This window comes from Diorhabda sublineata, chromosome 4 (assembly GCF_026230105.1).
Source record: "Diorhabda sublineata isolate icDioSubl1.1 chromosome 4, icDioSubl1.1, whole genome shotgun sequence".
Lineage (NCBI taxonomy): Eukaryota > Metazoa > Arthropoda > Insecta > Coleoptera > Chrysomelidae > Diorhabda > Diorhabda sublineata.
In genome coordinates, this window is record NC_079477.1 from 26,591,184 (window position 1) to 26,612,367 (window position 21,184).

Genomic DNA, 21,184 nt, shown 5'->3' on the forward strand with positions numbered 1-21,184 from the left:
TAAATTTTTTTGATAAACTTTTTTGTTTTTATTTTCAACCCTCTACGATTTTTTAATAGGCATTTTTTTTGTTATGGCTTAGAGTAAAAAATATTGCTCCGAATTTTTCACCCCTCTACGATCAATCCCTACTTTTCCATCGCGATTTTTTTATTTTTTTACTTTATCCACAGATACGATTGAAATTGGTAATGGAATATAATAATTATAGTACAATAAATTCTCACTTATAATTTCAATTTTGTTTTCGTATCGATCGTAGCAGTAATTGTTAAACGTATCATTTTGATTTTTTTGTGTATCTCTCATTGCAAATGTATCATTAAGTTCAAGTGCAATAATTATTTATTAATAATTGAAAGGACAGTTTCATGTAAATAAACACGTGCTGTGAATTCCCGCTAACAACTGCCTTTATCGTACCTGTACATATTGTACTTAACATTTTTTGCGAATAGTTTTAAACCTTAAACGGGCGTGGTATCAAATATGATGCCAATATTTGGAAATGGTTCCTTTTTTCAGGACAACGACATTTCATTGTGAATGTGTTGGTAACACCGTTTTACGTCCAACGAAAATGATAACAAAGTTTATCAACAAAAACTTTCAATAGTTTACATTTCATCAGTGAAATGGCGTCTCATTCTGGAAAGGTAATTTGTTTTTTGTTATAGTGTTTTTTGATTGCGGTAAATTGTTACAGCTTCATAATATTGTGCAATTCTGGAGAGGAAAAGTCATGATAACTGATTTTTTGTTATCTTGTGAGAGAAATTGTTTCTTTGACTGAATATACTATTTACACCACCAAACAGTATATTCAGTATGAATAGGAGAAAATGGGGACTTAGAAACAATGTGGAACGTTACACGAGTTATAAGCCCCTTACACATTCGTGAATAGCTCCATCAAGCTAGCAGCCAAACATCCGGAAAAATTAAAAAAAATATATGAATCGAGGATTTTCAATGCTCGTTTTGAATATCCAAACCCCGAATTTTCTCTTTGACCCGATAAAAAGATTTTAATTAAAACTGTGGTTGCAAATTCAGAGTAGAAAATTTTGTATTCCCGTCCCAAAGTGTCCTCCAGAAAAACTAAAAATACCTATCAAATGTTCCTAATTCTCTCGTTTCAAAAATATTTTCCTTTTTGTCTAAAGCATTAGGGAAACCTGACTATAGTTTGACATGCTACTATTTCAAATTACTTAATTCAAATTGATTCAAACATCAAAACATCATCAATTTCTGCGCCCGCGCTCAGCCAACTCACAGGGTTGTGCGCAATGAATAATCCAGAAAAATTAGTTAATTTTTTTTCTTAGGTTTCCCCAAGACTTTAGACAAAAAGGAAAATATTTTTGAAACAAGAGAATTACGAGCATTTGATAGTTAGTTTTTCCAGAGGACACTTTGGGACGGGAATAAATAGTTATTTTCCTAACAAGTGCGGAAAGTGATACTTTCCCGCACGCGACTGCAGTTGTCCCGAACGACGCGGAGCGGAGTTCGGGCAAGTGGTCAAGTGCGGGAAAGACACTTTACGCATGTGTTAGGAACATTATTTTTTCTACGACCGTATATACAAAAAGTGTACCAACCCATTTTTCAAAAATTATTCTATTCCAACAAACACAACAATATAAAAAACTGTAACTAAAAACTACTAATTATTATAAATATTAATATTAAAAACACAATGTTGCATTCTGTAGACTAGTAAGAATTGCCGATCCAGTGGAGTTATTTGATTTCAACTGGAGGGTAGATGACGTCGATGAGGATGGATGGCATCGGTTGCAGGTCGCATAAAGATGACGATGACGGCAACGGTTTTAAGTCAGTTGGCAGGAATTAGTTTCATTTGCAGCCTTCAAAATGGCTTCGGGAAGTTCTTCCTCGGTTGATGATGAATTAATATTATTGTATGGGATTCGGCTTAATGTGGTTTAATTTAGAAGAAGATTGCACTTATTCCGTCACTTCCAAGACGTTTTGGACAACTTTGACGTTTTAGTAACAATTACATGGTTATATAAAAAATATCTGTATTATTTTATATTTTCAAAAAATTAAAAATGCTACAAAAAGCTAGAAAAGGTTTAAATTTTGTTTGATGGACTATTTCGTAAATATTTATTTACCTGTAGTAACAATAGTTATAATCTCAGAAGTGAAAAACTATCTAATATGGTCAAAATGTGCATAATTTTACTTTCCCGCACTAGTGGGTTAAAACGCACGGTCGTAGAAAAAAATATTTTCTAATCTGAATTTGCAACCACGTTTTAATTAATATCTTTTTATCGGGTCAACGAGAAAATTCGGGGTTTCGAATTTCAGAACGAGCATTGAAAATCCTTTCGATTCATATATTTGTTTTAATTTTTCCGAATGTTTGGCTGCTAGCTTGATGGAGCTCTCGTGAATGTGTTACTTACTAATCTTGTTACGTAATTTACCATTATAAAAAGTTTATAGGAAGTTTTTTCCTAGTTGCATAATCGAATATACTTAAGATCAATGAATAAAATAGCTATTATATCAATGTAAAATATAAATACAATGATATGATCATATTTGCAAAGAAGTAATAAGTTATAATCTGATTAGCATTTCTTTTGTTTAAAAAAAAAACGAATGTAAATATTCCTAACAATACCTACTCTGTTTTTCATTTAAAAAATTAATAATATCGATTATTTGAATGGAGTGTGTAAACTTAAGGTCGCCGACTGGAGACTAAATCAATAGGAAATGGTATTCGGCGACAGTTAAAAATTTTATACAAGGGATACTCAGATGACTTTCTACATATAATCCTTCGTAACTGTTTCTGACGTCGTGGAATCAAGTTCGTATATTTTTTTTTCGCAATTTACATAAAAAAATGAATATTTTGAAAAAAAAAGTTTTTCTACTATTTAAGGGTTAAAACTATTAAAAACCGCAAATTCAGCCACTACAAAGAGTTGTCGGATTGTTTGAATGCAAAAATGAAGGAAGCAAAAACCACTGTTTCACTAATACAATGCACCGATTCACAAGTCGATGGCAACGATGGTGATATTGAATGAATTAGACTTCGAATTGCTTCCTCATCTACCGTATAGTCCAGATCTGACCCCCAGTAACAACTGGGGGTCAGATGATTTAAAAAAATGCTCGCCGGTAAGAAATTCAGTTCAAATGAAGAAGCAATTACTGAAACTGAAGCCTATTTTGAGCCAAAAGACATTTACGGCATATTTAGAAAAAAAAATACGAAAATTAAAAAAATAGATATTTTTTACAGTTTCATGACTTTAAATGCAAAAAAATGACTTTCTACATATAATCCTTCGTAACTGTTTCTGACGTCGTGGAATCAAGTTCGTATATTTTTTTTTTCGCAATTTACATAAAAAAATGAATATTTTGAAAAAAAAAGTTTTTCTACTATTTAAGGTTTAAAACCGCAAATTCAGCCACTACCCCCGTGCTTTTCATAAATTCGTCTTAAAATGGAACATTTTGAGACCAAAATTATAAAATTTATCCATTTTTCGATTTTTAATGGTCCAAAAACTATTAACATTAAAGAATATAGTACGAAACTATTCACGAAAATTGATTGTTTTTCATCGATTTCATTTTAAGCTATAAAAACTGAAAAAATCATTCTTTTTGGATTTTTTTTTAAATTGTTTATTAATTTATGTAGAATACAAAAAAAAATATAAGAACTTTATCTGATAATGAGATAATTTTTTGTGAAGGATTATTTTGCAAAACCGTTTTTTTTACGATTTAAAACAGTCAAACTATGAGAAATTTTCATTCCAGCTATTTCTACTAAATTTTTTTATAATTCCGCCGTAAAATGGAACATTTTGAGACCAAGATCATTAAAATCCATCCATTTTTCGATTTTCTAGAGCCAAAAAACCAGGTGACCGTGAAAGTGTATAATTACCCATTATACTGAGAAAATGAAATTTTCCCAAAACGAAAAAAATAAGGATTTCCTGCCGTGGTTTTTTGATTTCTGTCATGTTTATAGAATGATAATTTATCTTCAATTTCATTAATAAAAGGGTTGCAAGGGTTCTAATGGTTAATAGAACTTTATGTGGAAAATTCTGGAGTCAGTAGATGGCGTGAAAATATTACTATGGAATAAGGAAAATTCTCATACGATAAGTTGAAGGCTAACCAACAAAATTTTTTTACATTTAAATTTTTTAAGAAAGAAATGTTTGAATGTGTAAGTTTTATCAATAAATAATTATAATTTATGATAATTTTCTTCAGAATGTCTCTTTATGGCTAACCGTTTCCTTGTACAATGATCTAAAAATCTTCATACCTCCTAAACCAAAAATTTTATCGACTTAAATAAAGAGTAACTTTTTGCAGAAAGATTGTACAGGTTGTTTGTGTAAAAGTTACGGATTTTAAACCATTATCGAATGAGAAAATTTTTCACATCACAGTATTATTTTCACGACACTTACACACTTCAGGAATATGCAGGTGTCGTGAACACCCTGTATATATGAAAATGCGAGATAAATAGATTAGCGGTGATTTCCTGAGTCCTACTGAGTAAAACAATCAAACATATCTGGTTCAAAATGATCAGAAAAATATTGGCAGGACGTTTACTAGGGTGTAACTGCTCCTGGGCAACGAAAAGGCAGCAATCAGAAAATCACGTGAATCAGAGTGAACATTTTCCGCATTCTGTAATAATATCTAAAATGAACATAATAAGTTTGGCATTAGAAATTATAGATAGATATCTATCTATTAAAAAAACTTACCAACTGTGTAAAGCAAGACTCTTCTGAACTGGTCTTTAGATATGGAATACTTTTAATTGTATATGCAATATATATATGTAAAAGTGTATCGAGGTCATTATTTTTATATAGAATTTCTCGTCTGGGATTTTTCTCTTTGTTTTGTTAATCGCAATTATTTCAATTTCCGTTAATTAAAACTCTTTATAAGTCAAATACCTACTAAAAACTCATTATATGTATTTCCAAATAAATTAGTCAGAAATAAAAATTTCACTTCTAATTGTTTTTTCCTATATAGTTGAAGAAATAATAAATTACGAGGTACATACACAATGTAAGTTCCTTTTTTATTTTTATTAGCCGTGGAGTTACGATTGCAGTTCCGACTCAAGCAAAAATGGCGGCCGTGGGCTAATCAATCGATTAGCCCACGGTGGTGGGAGTTGTTTCGAGTAGAGGTTTTGTTTTATGGTATTAATGATACTTTTTATATTTATTTCAGAGGAATTAATACAGCTAAAACTGTATGTTTTTGTGGTTTTTTATTTAGGCAGTCTGAAGATAAGCTTTCAGGTAGTCTACGTCTATTATCATTGGAACAAAAGGGATAACAATCTACCCTTTGCTTACAGAAACGTTGGAAGAACTGAACAGAGCAACAAAGAACGTTGAATTTACGATGAACGTGTCTTTTTCTTCTTCAAGTATCATACATTTTGCAGCGTGTAGGTGTTTTCTTGTCCAAAATTTCTAATCTGTTATCTGAAGGCACCCTTCTTCTGCCAGCCGTTCTACGTATATGTTAAATAGCATGGGTGAGAGTATGCATCCCTGAGGGACTACCCTAAGTATCTGAAGGTGTACCGTAATTCGTAGCTCCGCTGTTTGATCTGCATACAGCTTTTGTATGATCCTGAAGTCTTTACTGTCAATATCAACATCCTTTAGGATGTCAAACAGTAAGTCATGCTGAATGAAGTCAAACGCTTTTTGGTACTCTATAAAGCAAACGAAAACGTTTTTTCTTTGATCATAGTATTTTTGAATTAGTAACAGAATAGTGCTTCCCTGGTACCTAACCCGTTTTTAAACCCAAACTGCGTTTCACCACTAACCTCTTAGCACTTTTTAAATATTCGATTGTGTATAATCTTCAAAAAAACCTTGATTGCATTTTAAAAAACAAATATAATGAGTGATGCAACAATAGATGTAATCATAGAATATCGTAATATTTGGGTCACAATATGAAATTGGGCAAATATAAACAGGCCCCCGAAATGGATAAAAGAAATAATTTAACTTGAGCAGAATTTGGTAAGCTTCGTTATATCGTAAAGGACATAACCATCCCAAATGAAAGAGACGGCTGGAAAACAATAACACACAAAATAAACGTAAGAACAACAGAAAGGCATTGGGGGGATCCACGTTAAGAATCTTGCCCCAGAGATACGATCCATAAAGAGAAATTCAGAAGACGTACAGTACTTCATAAAACGTATAACTGAGTTGAAATGTCATAGAGGTTATATTAGACAAGATGGACCATAAAGATCAGAACATGGCAACCAAGAGAGACGAAGAAGAAAAATAGTCGATATCGGCGACACCACTAAACCGAATTTGATTTTTTGAATGTCAATCGACGTAGAATTTAATCCTGTGTATTTTTGAATAGAATGACATTTTTTGTACGACGCACAGTTTTTCAGCTACAAGCAGAAAACGTAAAATAGTGCAAAGTTTGGCAGTTTTTTAGCTATCTGATGTTAAGGTCAATACCTGGATTGGCGTAAGCTTAGATTACATGCATTTAGAACCAAATATGAATGATTTTCACCTTGCTGAAAATTAATTCATCAAAATATATTAATCTGATTGGCCTAATCTGCATAATTAATTTGTATTCGACAATTTTTAATTGGTATCGCAAGCAACGCGCTTTATCGAGTCAAATAAAGTATAAAAGTGGGGAAACACGCAATTATCGTGCACAGGTGAGCTGAACTTAACTATGAACTTCCAAGCATTTACATTTAACAGTGTTGTTGATAAGTGACGTGCTCACAGTTCGCATTAAAAGTCTAATTTCTTAATTATTAAGAATTGTAACGGAAATACGACAGAGGAAATTTTGTAAACAAATTTACAGGTATGCAATATTTTTTTAATATATATATATATATATATATATATATATATATATATATATATATATCTTTATTTATTTATTTAGTAAGCTTTTAATTTACTCGTGATAATAATTAATCTATTCCTATTTCTATTCCCATAATTTCTGCAATATTATCAAATGTCATTTAAAAATTATGTTATTTAATTCATGGATCGATTGTTTAGTATCCCGAATATCATTGAAATTTAGCAGTAACTAAAATACATGCGGAAGGTTATTATGTGTTTTTGATTGTTAATCTACCTTGAGAATTCCGTATTGACAAGTTGCGATGAATTTCTTATGGAATATTAATATTTGTCTTCGAAATTCAAGTCAAACAACTTATTTAAATTTTCTTTCTAATACGTCAGTTGAATAAATTATGTATAAAGTTATATGAAATGTAAAAGCTTAAATAGTTTGTATTTGCGCAAAAATATTCATTTTCACATATTTTCACGCGAATATTGGAAATACTTTTTATTAAACTGGAATTATTTCAAAATTTAGGAAAGGTGAGGCCCTGCTGCAAAGTGAGGAAACAGTGAACTGCTACTTGGAATAATTTATTTTATCTAGAACTAGAGGACAAATGAAAATATCAGTTATGACGTGGTAGGATGATCATTTGTATAGCATAAAATTGGACGAATTTTATTGGGTGTTTTTTATAAACATAATCCTCGGTAGTATAGTGGTCAGTATCCCCGCCTGTCACGCGGGAGACCGGGGTTCGATTCCCCGCCGTGGAGATATACTTTTTGTTAAACTGGAATTATTTCAATATTTAGAAAAGGTGAGGCCCTGCTGCAAAGTGAGGAAACAGTGAACTGCTACTTGGAATAATTTATTTTATCTAGAACTAGAGGGCAAATGAAAATATCAGTTATGACGTGGTAGGATGATCCTTCATATGGCAGAAAATTGCACGAATTTTATTGGGTGATTTTTATAAACATATTCCTCGGTAGTATAGTGGTCAGTATCCCCGCCTGTCACGCGGGAGACCGGGGTTCGATTCCCCGCCGTGGAGATATACTTTTTGTTAAACTGGAATTATTTCAATATTTAGAAAAGGTGAGGCCCTGCTGCAAAGTGAGGAAACAGTGAACGGCTACTTGGAATAATTTATTTTATCTAGAACTAGAGGACAAATGAAAATATCAGCTATGACGTGGTAGGATGATCATTTGTATAGCGTAAAATGGGACGAATTTTATTGGGTGTTTTTTATAAACATAATCCTCGGTAGTATAGTGGTCAGTATCCCCGCCTGTCACGCGGGAGACCGGGGTTCGATTCCCCGCCGTGGAGATATACTTTTTGTTAAACTGGAATTATTTCAATATTTAGAAAAGGTGAGGCCCTGCTGCAAAGTGAGGAAACAGTGAACGGCTACTTGGAATAATTTATTTTATCTAGAACTAGAGGACAAATGAAAATATCAGCTATGACGTGGTAGGATGATCATTTGTATAGCATAAAATGGGACGAATTTTATTGGGTGTTTTTTATAAACATAATCCTCGGTAGTATAGTGGTCAGTATCCCCGCCTGTCACGCGGGAGACCGGGGTTCGATTCCCCGCCGTGGAGATATACTTTTTGTTAAACTGGAATTATTTCAAAATTTAGAAAAGGTGAGGCCCTGCTGCAAAGTGAGGAAACAGTGAACTGCTACTTGGAATAATTTATTTTATCTAGAACTAGAGGACAAATGAAAATATCAGTTATGACGTGGTAGGATGATCATTTGTATAGCATAAAATTGGACGAATTTTATTGGGTGTTTTTTATAAACATAATCCTCGGTAGTATAGTGGTCAGTATCCCCGCCTGTCACGCGGGAGACCGGGGTTCGATTCCCCGCCGTGGAGATATACTTTTTGTTAAACTGGAATTATTTCAATATTTAGAAAAGGTGAGGCCCTGCTGCAAAGTGAGGAAACAGTGAACTGCTACTTGGAATAATTTATTTTATCTAGAACTAGAGGGCAAATGAAAATATCAGTTATGACGTGGTAGGATGATCCTTCATATGGCAGAAAATTGCACGAATTTTATTGGGTGATTTTTATAAACATATTCCTCGGTAGTATAGTGGTCAGTATCCCCGCCTGTCACGCGGGAGACCGGGGTTCGATTCCCCGCCGTGGAGATATACTTTTTGTTAAACTGGAATTATTTCAATATTTAGAAAAGGTGAGGCCCTGCTGCAAAGTGAGGAAACAGTGAACGGCTACTTGGAATAATTTATTTTATCTAGAACTAGAGGACAAATGAAAATATCAGCTATGACGTGGTAGGATGATCCTTTGTATAGCATAAAATTGGACGAATTTTATTGGGTGTTTTTTATAAACATAATCCTCGGTAGTATAGTGGTCAGTATCCCCGCCTGTCACGCGGGAGACCGGGGTTCGATTCCCCGCCGTGGAGATATACTTTTTGTTAAACTGGAATTATTTCAATATTTAGAAAAGGTAAGGCCCTGCTGCAAAGTGAGGAAACAGTGAACTGCTACTTGGAATAATTTATTTTATCTAGAACTAGAGGACAAATGAAAATATCAGTTATGACGTGGTAGGATGATCATTTGTATAGCATAAAATGGGACGAATTTTATTGGGTGTTTTTTATAAACATAATCCTCGGTAGTATAGTGGTCAGTATCCCCGCCTGTCACGCGGGAGACCGGGGTTCGATTCCCCGCCGTGGAGATATACTTTTTGTTAAACTGGAATTATTTCAATATTTAGAAAAGGTGAGGCCCTGCTGCAAAGTGAGGAAACAGTGAACTGCTACTTGGAATAATTTATTTTATCTAGAACTAGAGGACAAATGAAAATATCAGTTATGACGTGGTAGGATGATCATTTGTATAGCATAAAATGGGACGAATTTTATTGGGTGTTTTTTATAAACATAATCCTCGGTAGTATAGTGGTCAGTATCCCCGCCTGTCACGCGGGAGACCGGGGTTCGATTCCCCGCCGTGGAGATATACTTTTTGTTAAACTGGAATTATTTTAATATTTAGAAAAGGTGAGGCCCTGCTGCAAAGTGAGGAAACAGTGAACTGCTACTTGGAATAATTTATTTTATCTAGAACTAGAGGACAAATGAAAATATCAGCTATGACGTGGTAAGATGATCCTTTGTATAGCATAAAATTGGATGAATTTTATTGGGTGTTTTTTATAAACATAATCCTCGGTAGTATAGTGGTCAGTATCCCCGCCTGTCACGCGGGAAACCGGGGTTCGATTCCCCACCGTGGAGATATACTTTTTGTTAAACTGGAATTATTTCAAAATTTAGAAAAGGTGAGGCCCTGCTGCAAAGTGAGGAAACAGTGAACTGCTACTTGGAATAATTTATTTTATCTAGAACTAGAGGACAAATGAAAATATCAGCTATGACGTGGTAAGATGATCCTTTGTATAGCATAAAATTGGATGAATTTTATTGGGTGTTTTTTATAAACATAATCCTCGGTAGTATAGTGGTCAGTATCCCCGCCTGTCACGCGGGAGACCGGGGTTCGATTCCCCGCCGTGGAGATATACTTTTTGTTAAACTGGAATTATTTCAATATTTAGAAAAGGTGAGGCCCTGCTGCAAAGTGAGGAAACAGTGAACTGCTACTTGGAATAATTTATTTTATCTAGAACTAGAGGGCAAATGAAAATATCAGTTATGACGTGGTAGGATGATCCTTCATATGGCAGAAAATTGCACGAATTTTATTGGGTGATTTTTATAAACATATTCCTCGGTAGTATAGTGGTCAGTATCCCCGCCTGTCACGCGGGAGACCGGGGTTCGATTCCCCGCCGTGGAGATATAGTTTTTGTTAAACTGGAATTATTTCAATATTTAGAAAAGGTGAGGCCCTGCTGCAAAGTGAGGAAACAGTGACTGCTACTTGGAATAATTTATTTTATCTAGAACTAGAGGACAAATGAAAATATCAGTTATGACGTGGTAGGATGATCATTTGTATAGCATAAAATTGGACGAATTTTATTGGGTGTTTTTTATAAACATAATCCTCGGTAGTATAGTGGTCAGTATCCCCGCCTGTCACGCGGGAGACCGGGGTTCGATTCCCCGCCGTGGAGATATACTTTTTGTTAAACTGGAATTATTTCAATATTTAGAAAAGGTGAGGCCCTGCTGCAAAGTGAGGAAACAGTGTACTGCTACTTGGAATAATTTATTTTATCTAGAACTAGAGGACAAATGAAAATATCAGTTATGACGTGGTAGGATGATTATTTGTATAGCATAAAATGGAACGAATTTTATTGGGTGTTTTTTATAAACATAATCCTCGGTAGTATAGTGGTCAGTATCTCCGCCTGTCACGCGGGAGACCGGGGTTCGATTCCCCGCCGTGGAGATATACTTTTTGTTAAACTGGAATTATTTCAATATTTAGAAAAGGTGAGGCCCTGCTGCAAAGTGAGGAAACAGTGAACGGCTACTTGGAATAATTTATTTTATCTAGAACTAGAGGACAAATGAAAATATCAGTTATGACGTGGTAGGATGATCATTTGTATAGCATAAAATGGGACGAATTTTATTGGGTGTTTTTTATAAACATAATCCTCGGTAGTATAGTGGTCAGTATCCCCGCCTGTCACGCGGGAGACCGGGGTTCGATTCCCCGCCGTGGAGATTTACTTTTTGTTAAATTGGAATTACCTTAAAATTTAGGAAAGATAAAGCCCTGCTAGGATACGAATAAGCAATTTGTCATTCAACTCCATAATCTTTTTCTATGTATCTAAGAATAATTTCTTCGAATGAAAATATACTTTTCGTGATAAAAGACTGATTTCGATATTCTGTTAATGAATATAGTTTTTATAAAGAAATAGAGTATTATGTAAATGGATCCTCTCAAGCACGTTTCTATAAAAGTTGGTCATAAATCTTGTTGTTAATGAATTACAGGCTATTGAACTGTTTTTGAGAGACAAACTTTGACATTACTTGGAATTTATTGTAATAGTATGAATAATAGCGTGATAAACATTAACTAAAAATAATAATACCTTTGAGTGCAGATGTTCAAATGAATCCCATGTACAGTCAAAGTTCATTTAATGAAAATCGAATAATGATGATACAAATTACTTTGGAAATACCCTGTATATCAATATTATGTGACGTATGTGATTACACTACAAATCGTTGACAATAAAAATAAACACTTTGCATGCTGAATTACGTGTACAAAAAATTCCTAATGTTGAATAATTTATTTCTTGGTTTTACGTTCTATTTTAAAGATTATTTTTATTTTAAATTGCACAACTGCTTTCAAATATATAATACGCACATTGCAACCGAATTAATATATTAAAAAATATATAAATTCGAATCTCTTCTACGTCAAAAGTGTGCGGTTTACCTTGTGGAAGTGAGCATCGTGTTCTTTAAATCACTTCACTGTATTTATCCGTGGTTAACCTTGCAGCAGTTAATATCCTGGTTCTGTGATTTACTCCATTAATACGAAAAGAATTTTCGTGTAATACCAAACAATATACATTGAAATAAGAAATATCTAAATCCATCGTTTTGAATTTGTTGCTTGTGTTTTACATACGAAAACAGATAATACTTATAAGACACCCCCCGTATTTCTGAAAAACATTTCATTACATTATATTTCATATTGATTATGAACCATTCACTTTATTAAAAATAATCTTTTTATAAGTATAAGAAGGATAATCCAACACGCAGAATTCGGGTTAAAAATCAACAGGAGCAAAATATTTAATAAATAAAATGATCATATAGTTCAAAGAAATAGATATAAAAACAAACAAATACATTATGCGGGGTTGCCAATGGCGATTAAAACGCGACTATTTGCTAGTATAATCGATCTCAGATGTCTATTTTCACTTAAAAATAGTTAAAATGTTACTTTTTATTAAAATGGGGAGTTTTCTTGTTAGAAGAGCGACCAAAAAATTTTATAACGTGGTAATAATTACTATACCATTTTTATTTATAATATAAATTAAATATTTGGATTTAAATAAAGTAAAATTCCTATTTTCTAAAGTTTAATAGTTATTTGAGAGAATAAATCGAATTAAGTGATCTTAGGGTATATTTTGAATGAAGTTTATGTCTAAAAATTATCTACTTGTTTATAAACTTTCAGTCTTCTGTAATAGTCTCGAATTATAAATTTTCTGAAGAAGGTGAAGCAGTCTCTGCTATCTTTCATAATATTTTGAACCTCCAGGCGTTCACTGACGGACAAAGACCTTCCAAGAAACACGTCACAATAACCGGCTTACTGTTTTTTTCTGCTCTTATTTGGCTATTTATTTCATAAATAGTAACACTGAAGATTGAAGTTACAATCTTACTCTTCGAACTTTTGTACTGCAAAATTTAACTTGTCATAATTAATCTCATGTGAAATTTCATTTTATATCAAATAGATTCAAGACATTTCCGGGCAAATGATTTTCAATTTATCACATTTTTTTTTTCAAATCTCGGGGATATAATGAAAAGCAAGAAATATTGGAAGAAGTATCCTGTAAATAATGCACATAAAGCTATTGCAAAATATAATATCCCAAAAGCCTTTCTCTTATCGTTAAATAAATGTCGAATTTGCTAGATATGTACAAGTTGGTCTGGTGAAGATTATAAACTTATCTAATCTCTTTTATTTCACATTCAACCGCATTTTCTTATATGTTTATGTTTTATGAATCAAGTAAATAGTTGGTAAGCACAAATTTGTTGTTGTTTTTTTAGAACTCAATGCTCAAATTTCTAAATTTGAGTTAATAAATTTAGTATTTAGTTTAGTCTTTCCTCCTGTTACATCTAGAGCGGGGAGAGTACGATTTACGTAGCGCCGCGGATTTGGCTTAATTAGGGCAAAATAAATCGAAAATTTAGAATGATATTTTTTGATATCTCGCTTCGTTTTCGAGATATCGATACTTAAAGTTATAATCAAATGGCGTTCAATACTTCGTTTCAAATGAATATTTTATCACTTCAAATTCAATATGAATCTTGTAATTCAATAATTTTTATATTATTTACCCCGATACTCCAAAATTATAATGACAAAAACAGATTTTTATAACAAAATGAGCCATTTTTGATAAATTTCATCTCTCTGTGATGAATATAATTTAACATACGTTAAATACATGAATAATTTAATGTTTTTTATAAAGAATTGTCGGTTGTTTTTCATTATTTATACAATAAAAAAACTTATTTATTTTCGTATGTTTTATAATTGAAGAAGAAAAAAAATTTTTAGACAATTTTGGCTGTAAGAAATCCCGATTTTTGAACTTTTTATACTCAAAGTGCACAACGAGAAAGTTAGGTTAGGATAGGTTAGGCTAGGTTAGGATAGGTTAGGCTAGGTTACGATAGGTTAGGTTAGGTTATGTTAGGTTAGGTTAATATATACAAATATTGGATAAAAATAAATTTTTCCAACTTCAAGTATCGATATCTCGAAAAGGAAGCAAGATATCAAAAAATTTTATTCTTCATTTTCGACTAATTTTGAATCGATTTACAAAATTGCCTCAAGCTGTATTCTGACCGATATTTTTGATTTGGAATATTTTTTAAAAACTTCCTCGACTTATTATGTTATAAACATTCATTGGAATTATAAAAGATTTCATATTATTATAAAAGAGGGAAATAATGATATACTCATTATGATTTGATAATTAGATTCCAAAAATAATAACTTTTCCACTCAGATTTCCCTAATTCAATTTAATAACATTTTAATTTATTTTGAAATTAAAATTTTCCATGTAAACATGCACACAAATATGACTAGATATTCACTTTTTTATAGAAAAATGGATCGTAAAATTACAAGCAAACCAAAATCTTATAATGTGGAATTTTTATTTAAAAAAAACGCAAAATTCCGCTACGTATCGTTAAATGAATGATTTGAAATAAAATCAAAACAATAATGTTACGTCGGAATAATCCATGTCAATTACAATAAGTAGTTATTACGAAACTCTATATTTATTCAAGTAACAACACATAATTCTGTAATTTATCAATTAGTTGTTGAACAAATATTAAAGCGAAAAAATACTTTATAATACAGGGAGTTAGGGAATCGAATATATATTTTTGCGATACCTTATTCTAGTAAGAGCAATTTTGGGCTTCTTCCAGTGGTTCAAACATCCCATCCCAGTTTTGATAGTGTATGAGGACGCGTACTTTCCCGAAGAAGAATCACACCGAGCTGGAATGCTCTTCCGTTTAGAACGGTAATCGGGTTTCACGTGTGTATTTAGAAGGCAGCATTTATGGAACGTCGGTCCTAGAATTCAGTACACATTAACTAACCCACGAACCTGGTTGTTTTCACTGAGACTGGCGCCCCTTTCTCTTTCTTCTTTCATTCTCCACACGATACATTGCTCTTGGGAGTTTAAAAGTGTACCCTGTAGTGAATATTCACCACTTTCAACCGCATGAATTTTTGGTCAACAATTTGGGAGCCCCTGGCGATATTGTAGGTATTCGTGGACTATAGACGCTGCACTATCAATTTTTCATGGTCCTCCATGCGGCTCATTCTCAACGGTTCAGGGAAAAACGAATGACATTCTCTCAGCTAACACATAATCAAACCGCGACCTTTAAAACATACAGGCGCGTCATGTACACGTTTGTCTCGATTATATTTGAGCCGCCTTCTTATAATAAGTACCCCAATGAACAGGTCACAACATCACACGCAACAAAAACAACACGTCTTTCATTCTCATTGCTTAAATAACCATTCATGAAGCAAGATTGTAGGGGTTATGATTTACCACTCCCATATGACCCATGACTACAATGATTTTGAAAGATGCTTCAACTATTCCTCATGGGCAAATCTACCAGTTCTTCTCTACATATGTGGTATTATTATCATTAACATTTGGTCATTTTTCGGTTTGTTTTTTGTAATTCCATCGGTTTAGAATTTCTATGTTTTATTGACAAAAATCCCAAGATCTTTACTTTACTCTATATTATTTTTACATCAAGAAATATTTGCAAAGACAAATGATAGTAGTACAAACTTGCCAAACATGTTGGCATCCCAATTATTAAAATTCTTCAATTGGGAGTAATAAGGCAAATATTTTCCAAGTTTTATAAAACAAAAATTACACTGGACGACAAGATTCTCGTAACACAGGCGGAACCTTTATTTTTAAAATGGAAATACACGTCCAAAAATAAAAAAAAGATTTATTAAGCCGTAACACGTACCACTTTTCAATAGTTTAATTATCCCTGTTTACGTTAGCAGGTAGGTAATTTTATCGGCAAATTTTAAGGCCGAAAAAATACCTGAACTGTTTTATTCAGAATAATAAACATAAAAATAACATTAGAAAATAGTGTTCTGTTAAGTTCCATGGTAAGTGGTTCTCTGTTCATAGTGCAAAAAGTGATTAAAAAGACGAAAATTTCGAGTCAAACGCGCCACAGTTGCAAAACTTCTCCTGACAAATCTTACTATATTTGTGGAGAATTTATGGTGAAATCGCAAGCCATTTTCCGAAAATGTAAAAAAAGCCTATTTCAACTATTTCGGTACTTTAATTGGAGACCAAGACAACCAGTGGGGTCCCACGCGTGCTGTGTTAGTTGTAGCGTGTCATTGGTGCAGTGGATGAATAGAAAGAACAAAGCATGCCTTTTGCGATTCCAATGGTAAATAGTAGTAATAGTAAAAAAGTGTGTTTAGTATGAATATCAACTGCTTCAGGAATTCTAACTTAGTAAATATTTTCTTAATTGAAATACAGCAGTAGAAAAAGGAGCAGACTCCGTATCAGATGAACTGATGAAGTTCACGAAAACTTGATGTGAGACACTGGTAAAGAACAGACCAGTTTTGTAGTGTCAATTAGTAAGTAAAATGATGAGGTCTAAAATACAACAACTAAATTCACAAACGACACAGAAACGGTGGCCATTTTCAAATATGAATCAACTGATTTTGACAATTCATTAAATTTAAAAAGTTTGTCTGTACGAATTGATGAATTGAGTGTCAAACTTTGTAGTGAGGTGAAAGCGGAAAATTCAATACCCGCCATAAAAGTTTAACTTCTGTTACAATGTGCCAACGTGGTTGTCTTGAAGATTTGACAACTCGTGACGGAAAGTTACGCAGCTCGGGATTTTAATTATGAAATCAAAAACAAAAATGTAATATATATCTAAGTGTATCTAAGATAACCTAACCTTATCTGTTCCATAAATTTATATTCTGTTATTTTGATTGATGAAAAACTTTCTAAGGGCTATGGATGAAGAGGGTGATGGATTCAAATACCTAGAAGACTTTCCCCAGTTGAGTGATGCCAAATTAAGGGAAGGTATTTTTATTGGCCCACAAATAAGAAAATTACTGGACGATGACAATTTTGCAAAAAAGCTCACCAGGCAGGAACTTAGTGCATGGAAGGCATTTGTTAGTATGGTTAGGGGGTTTTTGGGCAACAATATGGATCCAAACTACCAACAGTTAGTTGATGAACTTCTAGACGCCTTCAAATCCCTTGGTGCTTGAATATCATTGAAAATTCATCTCCTCCATTCCCGTTTAACATTTTTCCCGAAAATTTGGGAGCTGTCAGTGATGAGCAGAGTGAAAGGTTCCACCAAGATATTAGAACAATGGAAATTGGCCATGATGGGTGATTACTGTTGATTTTTAAAAAGAGAAAGTGCAAACCCTCATAAAAGGGCTAAAAATTAGAGCTAATTGATATTTAAAGTGATTTTTTTTAAGTTTTTGTTTTTAATAGATGTGATGCATGTTTATAAGATGTAAACTATAAATATAGTCAATATTTATGACTTAAAAAACGTGAAATAATTTCTTTAATAGATATTAAATATTCCACCTTACGTGTTACAATTATTTTTTTCATATTTTCGTATTTGTATAGGTCCATTTTATCACAATATGCTATTCATTCTTTTGTACTACAAAATTTTGTCGACTAGTGTTATTAGTTAATTGAGAAAGCTAAATTTCATTGGTATATATAACTTTGTAAACTTTATTCTCAATATTTTGTGTTGTATGAAAATCGATTTATATTTTTGTACATTTACAAGCTAAACTGATTCCAATAAACGTCATAATCAGTTTACTGATTCTAAATACTCATTTACGGTAAAGTAAATTACCATTTTAGATTCTTTAATGTTAAATTTCAAAATAGCAAATGCGTTTGTTTAGCAACGTAGTCGAATGTGTAATAGTATCTATTGGGGTCATTTTATTGCATCTATACGAGATCAAAATTTGAAAAAAAAAATGACATGGCAATTCGAAACCTGTCTAGTTGTGCAACAATCTATTTACGTATTTCCATTTTGTAGCACTCGATACCCACATTCCTATGCATGCAAAAATGTCGAATAGCAGTCTCTGCAATCTAATAGAAGAAATATGTCACAAAATTTTATACAGTGTGGTACATAATTTGTAAAATTAACGTTTTTTTTACAATAAATCAAACCCAATTAGAGGGAAATGTAACACGGATCAGTTCAGATCTTTTCCTAAATTAAATAAAAAACCAAATCAAATATTACCTTATTGAATTAAACAAAAAATGACATCATTTATTGAATTAATACCTATTTCGATGTTCCATTTGTAAATAAAAATTATAAGAAGAAATTACAAAACTTACTCACATAATCCTCATACATTTTCAAGAGTTGGAGTTGAGTTATTGCATAGAATCCTTGTTCCACAGTTTCCTTCAATCATATCCTATCCTTTTTATTTTATTTCCTCCCATCTTATTCCTCGTTTCCCCTGTCATCTTCTTCCTTCTTTGTTTATTATTCGTTTTTCTCTCAATTCTCATAACGTGGTCAAACCATCTCAGTTATCCTTTCTCGATTCTGTTTTGAATTGGTCTTAAGTTCAAATTTTCTGATAGTTTAAAATAAAACTTATTTCTCTTGTATACTTCGCTTATTTATTTCTATATAAGCGATTAACTGTGTCGTAATTTCATTGAATAATCTTCCAGTTGCTCCAATCTATCGTTTATTTATTGTTCCAATTTTTCATCTTCTGTTAATGTTTTATCATTTATATATTCTCCTGTATGATCTTTTCCTTAATCTTTAGACTGTCATTGCTTATTTCAAAGTTTTCTCACTACTAGCGGACCCGAAAATTTTTCCAAAAACAAATCAATAACGTTTGTTCAAGTTTATCTTGATGCGAGTTGATTAACAATAATTTTATTCAGCTTCTGAGGATTATAAATGAAGAAACTTGATAGTTTCCAACGTGAGATCACGCCACATATAATTGGCCATATGAGAAATATTTTTGTAACTTATTTATAGTCATGGAATTGGAAATTGCAAACTTCTGAATGGAATGAGTCTATAGGGATCATTGTGATTCGTGGCAGGAGAACCTTCAAATTTCTCGTTCAAAATTGTATCTTCAAAAACATTGCTAATTATTTTATATGATTTACACAATCGAATAAGTGCCAAGATAGTAATTTCAAGGAGATTAATGCATATTTTATGTTATTCCAACGATTCTAGCTTAAACTGTAATTTTTTTTTATATTTTTCGTACTTTCAGATCTTCCTCGGTGTGTTTATCACTTTCTACTATAGTGGAAAGGATTGTATTACTTTTCTAATTATATTTGTTGATTTCTTTTCATGATGTGCCCAATTCAGTTATTTTTCTTTTAGTTTATGATTTATTTTTGTCTTTTTTTACTTTTATTTTTCATTGCATTTGAATAGTTTCCGTTAATTTCGGCACGGAAATATCTACGTTTTCTTTATTCATTAACACTTATTTGTTTTTCAGTTTAAATAAATATGGATAGATCCAATCAGAGCGTTGAAGATGAACGAGAAGGAGGGGACATAACATTCGCTGATATGGTCGTTGAAGACAGCGAACTCTTGAAATTTTATAACGATTCTACCATTCTTTTAACGGGAGCCACTGGATATCTTGGAAAATTACACATGGAGAAGCTGTTAAGAGTCTGTAACGTGAAAAAAATTTTTATTATCGTTAGGGCGAAAAAAGGAAAAGATCCAGAAAAGAGATTAGAGGAACTTTTCAATGATCCTGTGAGTATCAAGTTTCTAATGGTTTGATTAAAACTGAAATTATTTCCTAGTATGTTAAGTATCGATATAAAACAAAAATTTCCTCAAAATGGCTTTGTATATAATAAAATTGTCTATTTTTTCAATATTAGCTAGTCAATTTTTTTTATGTCAGTTGTAATAAAATGCCTTTTAGTTGGAAATAAGGAAAAACATTTATAATTTGGTTGAACAGATTCCTAAGCCTTACATAATTCGCATTTTCAAAAACCAGAATCTTTCACCATCCTGTAGCCAAATGTGAAGAAGGAATACCAAGTCTCAACTTTCCATTAGTAACATGGAAAATACCTAAAAGAAACGAGTGTCCTAAATAAACCAAAAATACAATCGTTAAGGATGTTTTATGATATTTAGTTTTTTTATGTGTTTTTAGTGATGTTGTTTTTTCTATTTTTGTAATTCTCGTAAGCGTGTTTGTGTAGTTAGAACAACAAGTTGTGTAAACCTTTTTAACATCATGGAATATATTGGAGTCAGAAGTAGACCATTAAAAGAAAAGTAGTTTTTGGAGCGGAATATAGAGTATTATGTGGCCTAGAAGGAACAAAAACCATTAAAGTTTGTGCCTACAGACGTCAGGTCTAACTTCTCAGATTCATGAGATCACAATTAAATTAAATAATGTAGTTAAATATTGGAAATGCATTTGGAAAGGACTTGAATATCTACACGAAACTACCAAAAAATATGCACAAGAGTTTTATTGGCCACTAGATTGGGATACAAGCATTGCATTTGTAACTTTACAGCTTTTACCACGTTTTTATTATTTTCGAAGTGCACCTTATGAATCTCTGGTTGTTTTTATTTCACAAAAGCACCTTAAACAGGTATATTATGTTACTATTTAGACTAAAATTTCCAATAATACTTTCTATTGTTTGTAAAACAACAAAACTAACTGGAATTATGGCTTTATTGCTCACCTGTATTAAAGTTTGGAAGAAAATCAACAGATGCTGTCT

The 21,184-nt window shown here is 32.3% G+C and overlaps 1 protein-coding gene and 10 non-coding genes across 11 annotated transcripts in view; all 11 read left to right on the forward strand.

Moving 5' to 3' along the window:
* Positions 1-6,749: 6,749 nt before the first annotated feature.
* Positions 6,750-21,184, forward strand: part of LOC130443031 (fatty acyl-CoA reductase wat-like) — a 31,905-nt gene continuing 17,470 nt past the window's right edge. The window contains exons 1-2 of the mRNA XM_056777478.1: positions 6,750-6,948; positions 19,906-20,177. Coding sequence (XP_056633456.1) covers positions 19,917-20,177 — 261 coding nt within the window. The 5' untranslated portion in view covers positions 6,750-6,948; positions 19,906-19,916. The remainder of the gene's footprint in view (positions 6,949-19,905; positions 20,178-21,184) is intronic.
* On the forward strand, positions 8,496-8,567 carry Trnad-guc (transfer RNA aspartic acid (anticodon GUC)). Its single transcript has one exon. It is a non-coding gene; the product is annotated as a tRNA-Asp (tRNA).
* Positions 8,777-8,848, forward strand: Trnad-guc (transfer RNA aspartic acid (anticodon GUC)). The gene has a single exon. It is a non-coding gene; the product is annotated as a tRNA-Asp (tRNA).
* Positions 9,058-9,129, forward strand: Trnad-guc (transfer RNA aspartic acid (anticodon GUC)). The gene has a single exon. It is a non-coding gene; the product is annotated as a tRNA-Asp (tRNA).
* Trnad-guc (transfer RNA aspartic acid (anticodon GUC)) lies at positions 9,339-9,410 on the forward strand. Its single transcript has one exon. It is a non-coding gene; the product is annotated as a tRNA-Asp (tRNA).
* On the forward strand, positions 9,620-9,691 carry Trnad-guc (transfer RNA aspartic acid (anticodon GUC)). The gene has a single exon. It is a non-coding gene; the product is annotated as a tRNA-Asp (tRNA).
* On the forward strand, positions 9,901-9,972 carry Trnad-guc (transfer RNA aspartic acid (anticodon GUC)). Its single transcript has one exon. It is a non-coding gene; the product is annotated as a tRNA-Asp (tRNA).
* Trnad-guc (transfer RNA aspartic acid (anticodon GUC)) lies at positions 10,463-10,534 on the forward strand. The gene has a single exon. It is a non-coding gene; the product is annotated as a tRNA-Asp (tRNA).
* On the forward strand, positions 10,744-10,815 carry Trnad-guc (transfer RNA aspartic acid (anticodon GUC)). Its single transcript has one exon. It is a non-coding gene; the product is annotated as a tRNA-Asp (tRNA).
* Positions 11,024-11,095, forward strand: Trnad-guc (transfer RNA aspartic acid (anticodon GUC)). Its single transcript has one exon. It is a non-coding gene; the product is annotated as a tRNA-Asp (tRNA).
* On the forward strand, positions 11,586-11,657 carry Trnad-guc (transfer RNA aspartic acid (anticodon GUC)). Its single transcript has one exon. It is a non-coding gene; the product is annotated as a tRNA-Asp (tRNA).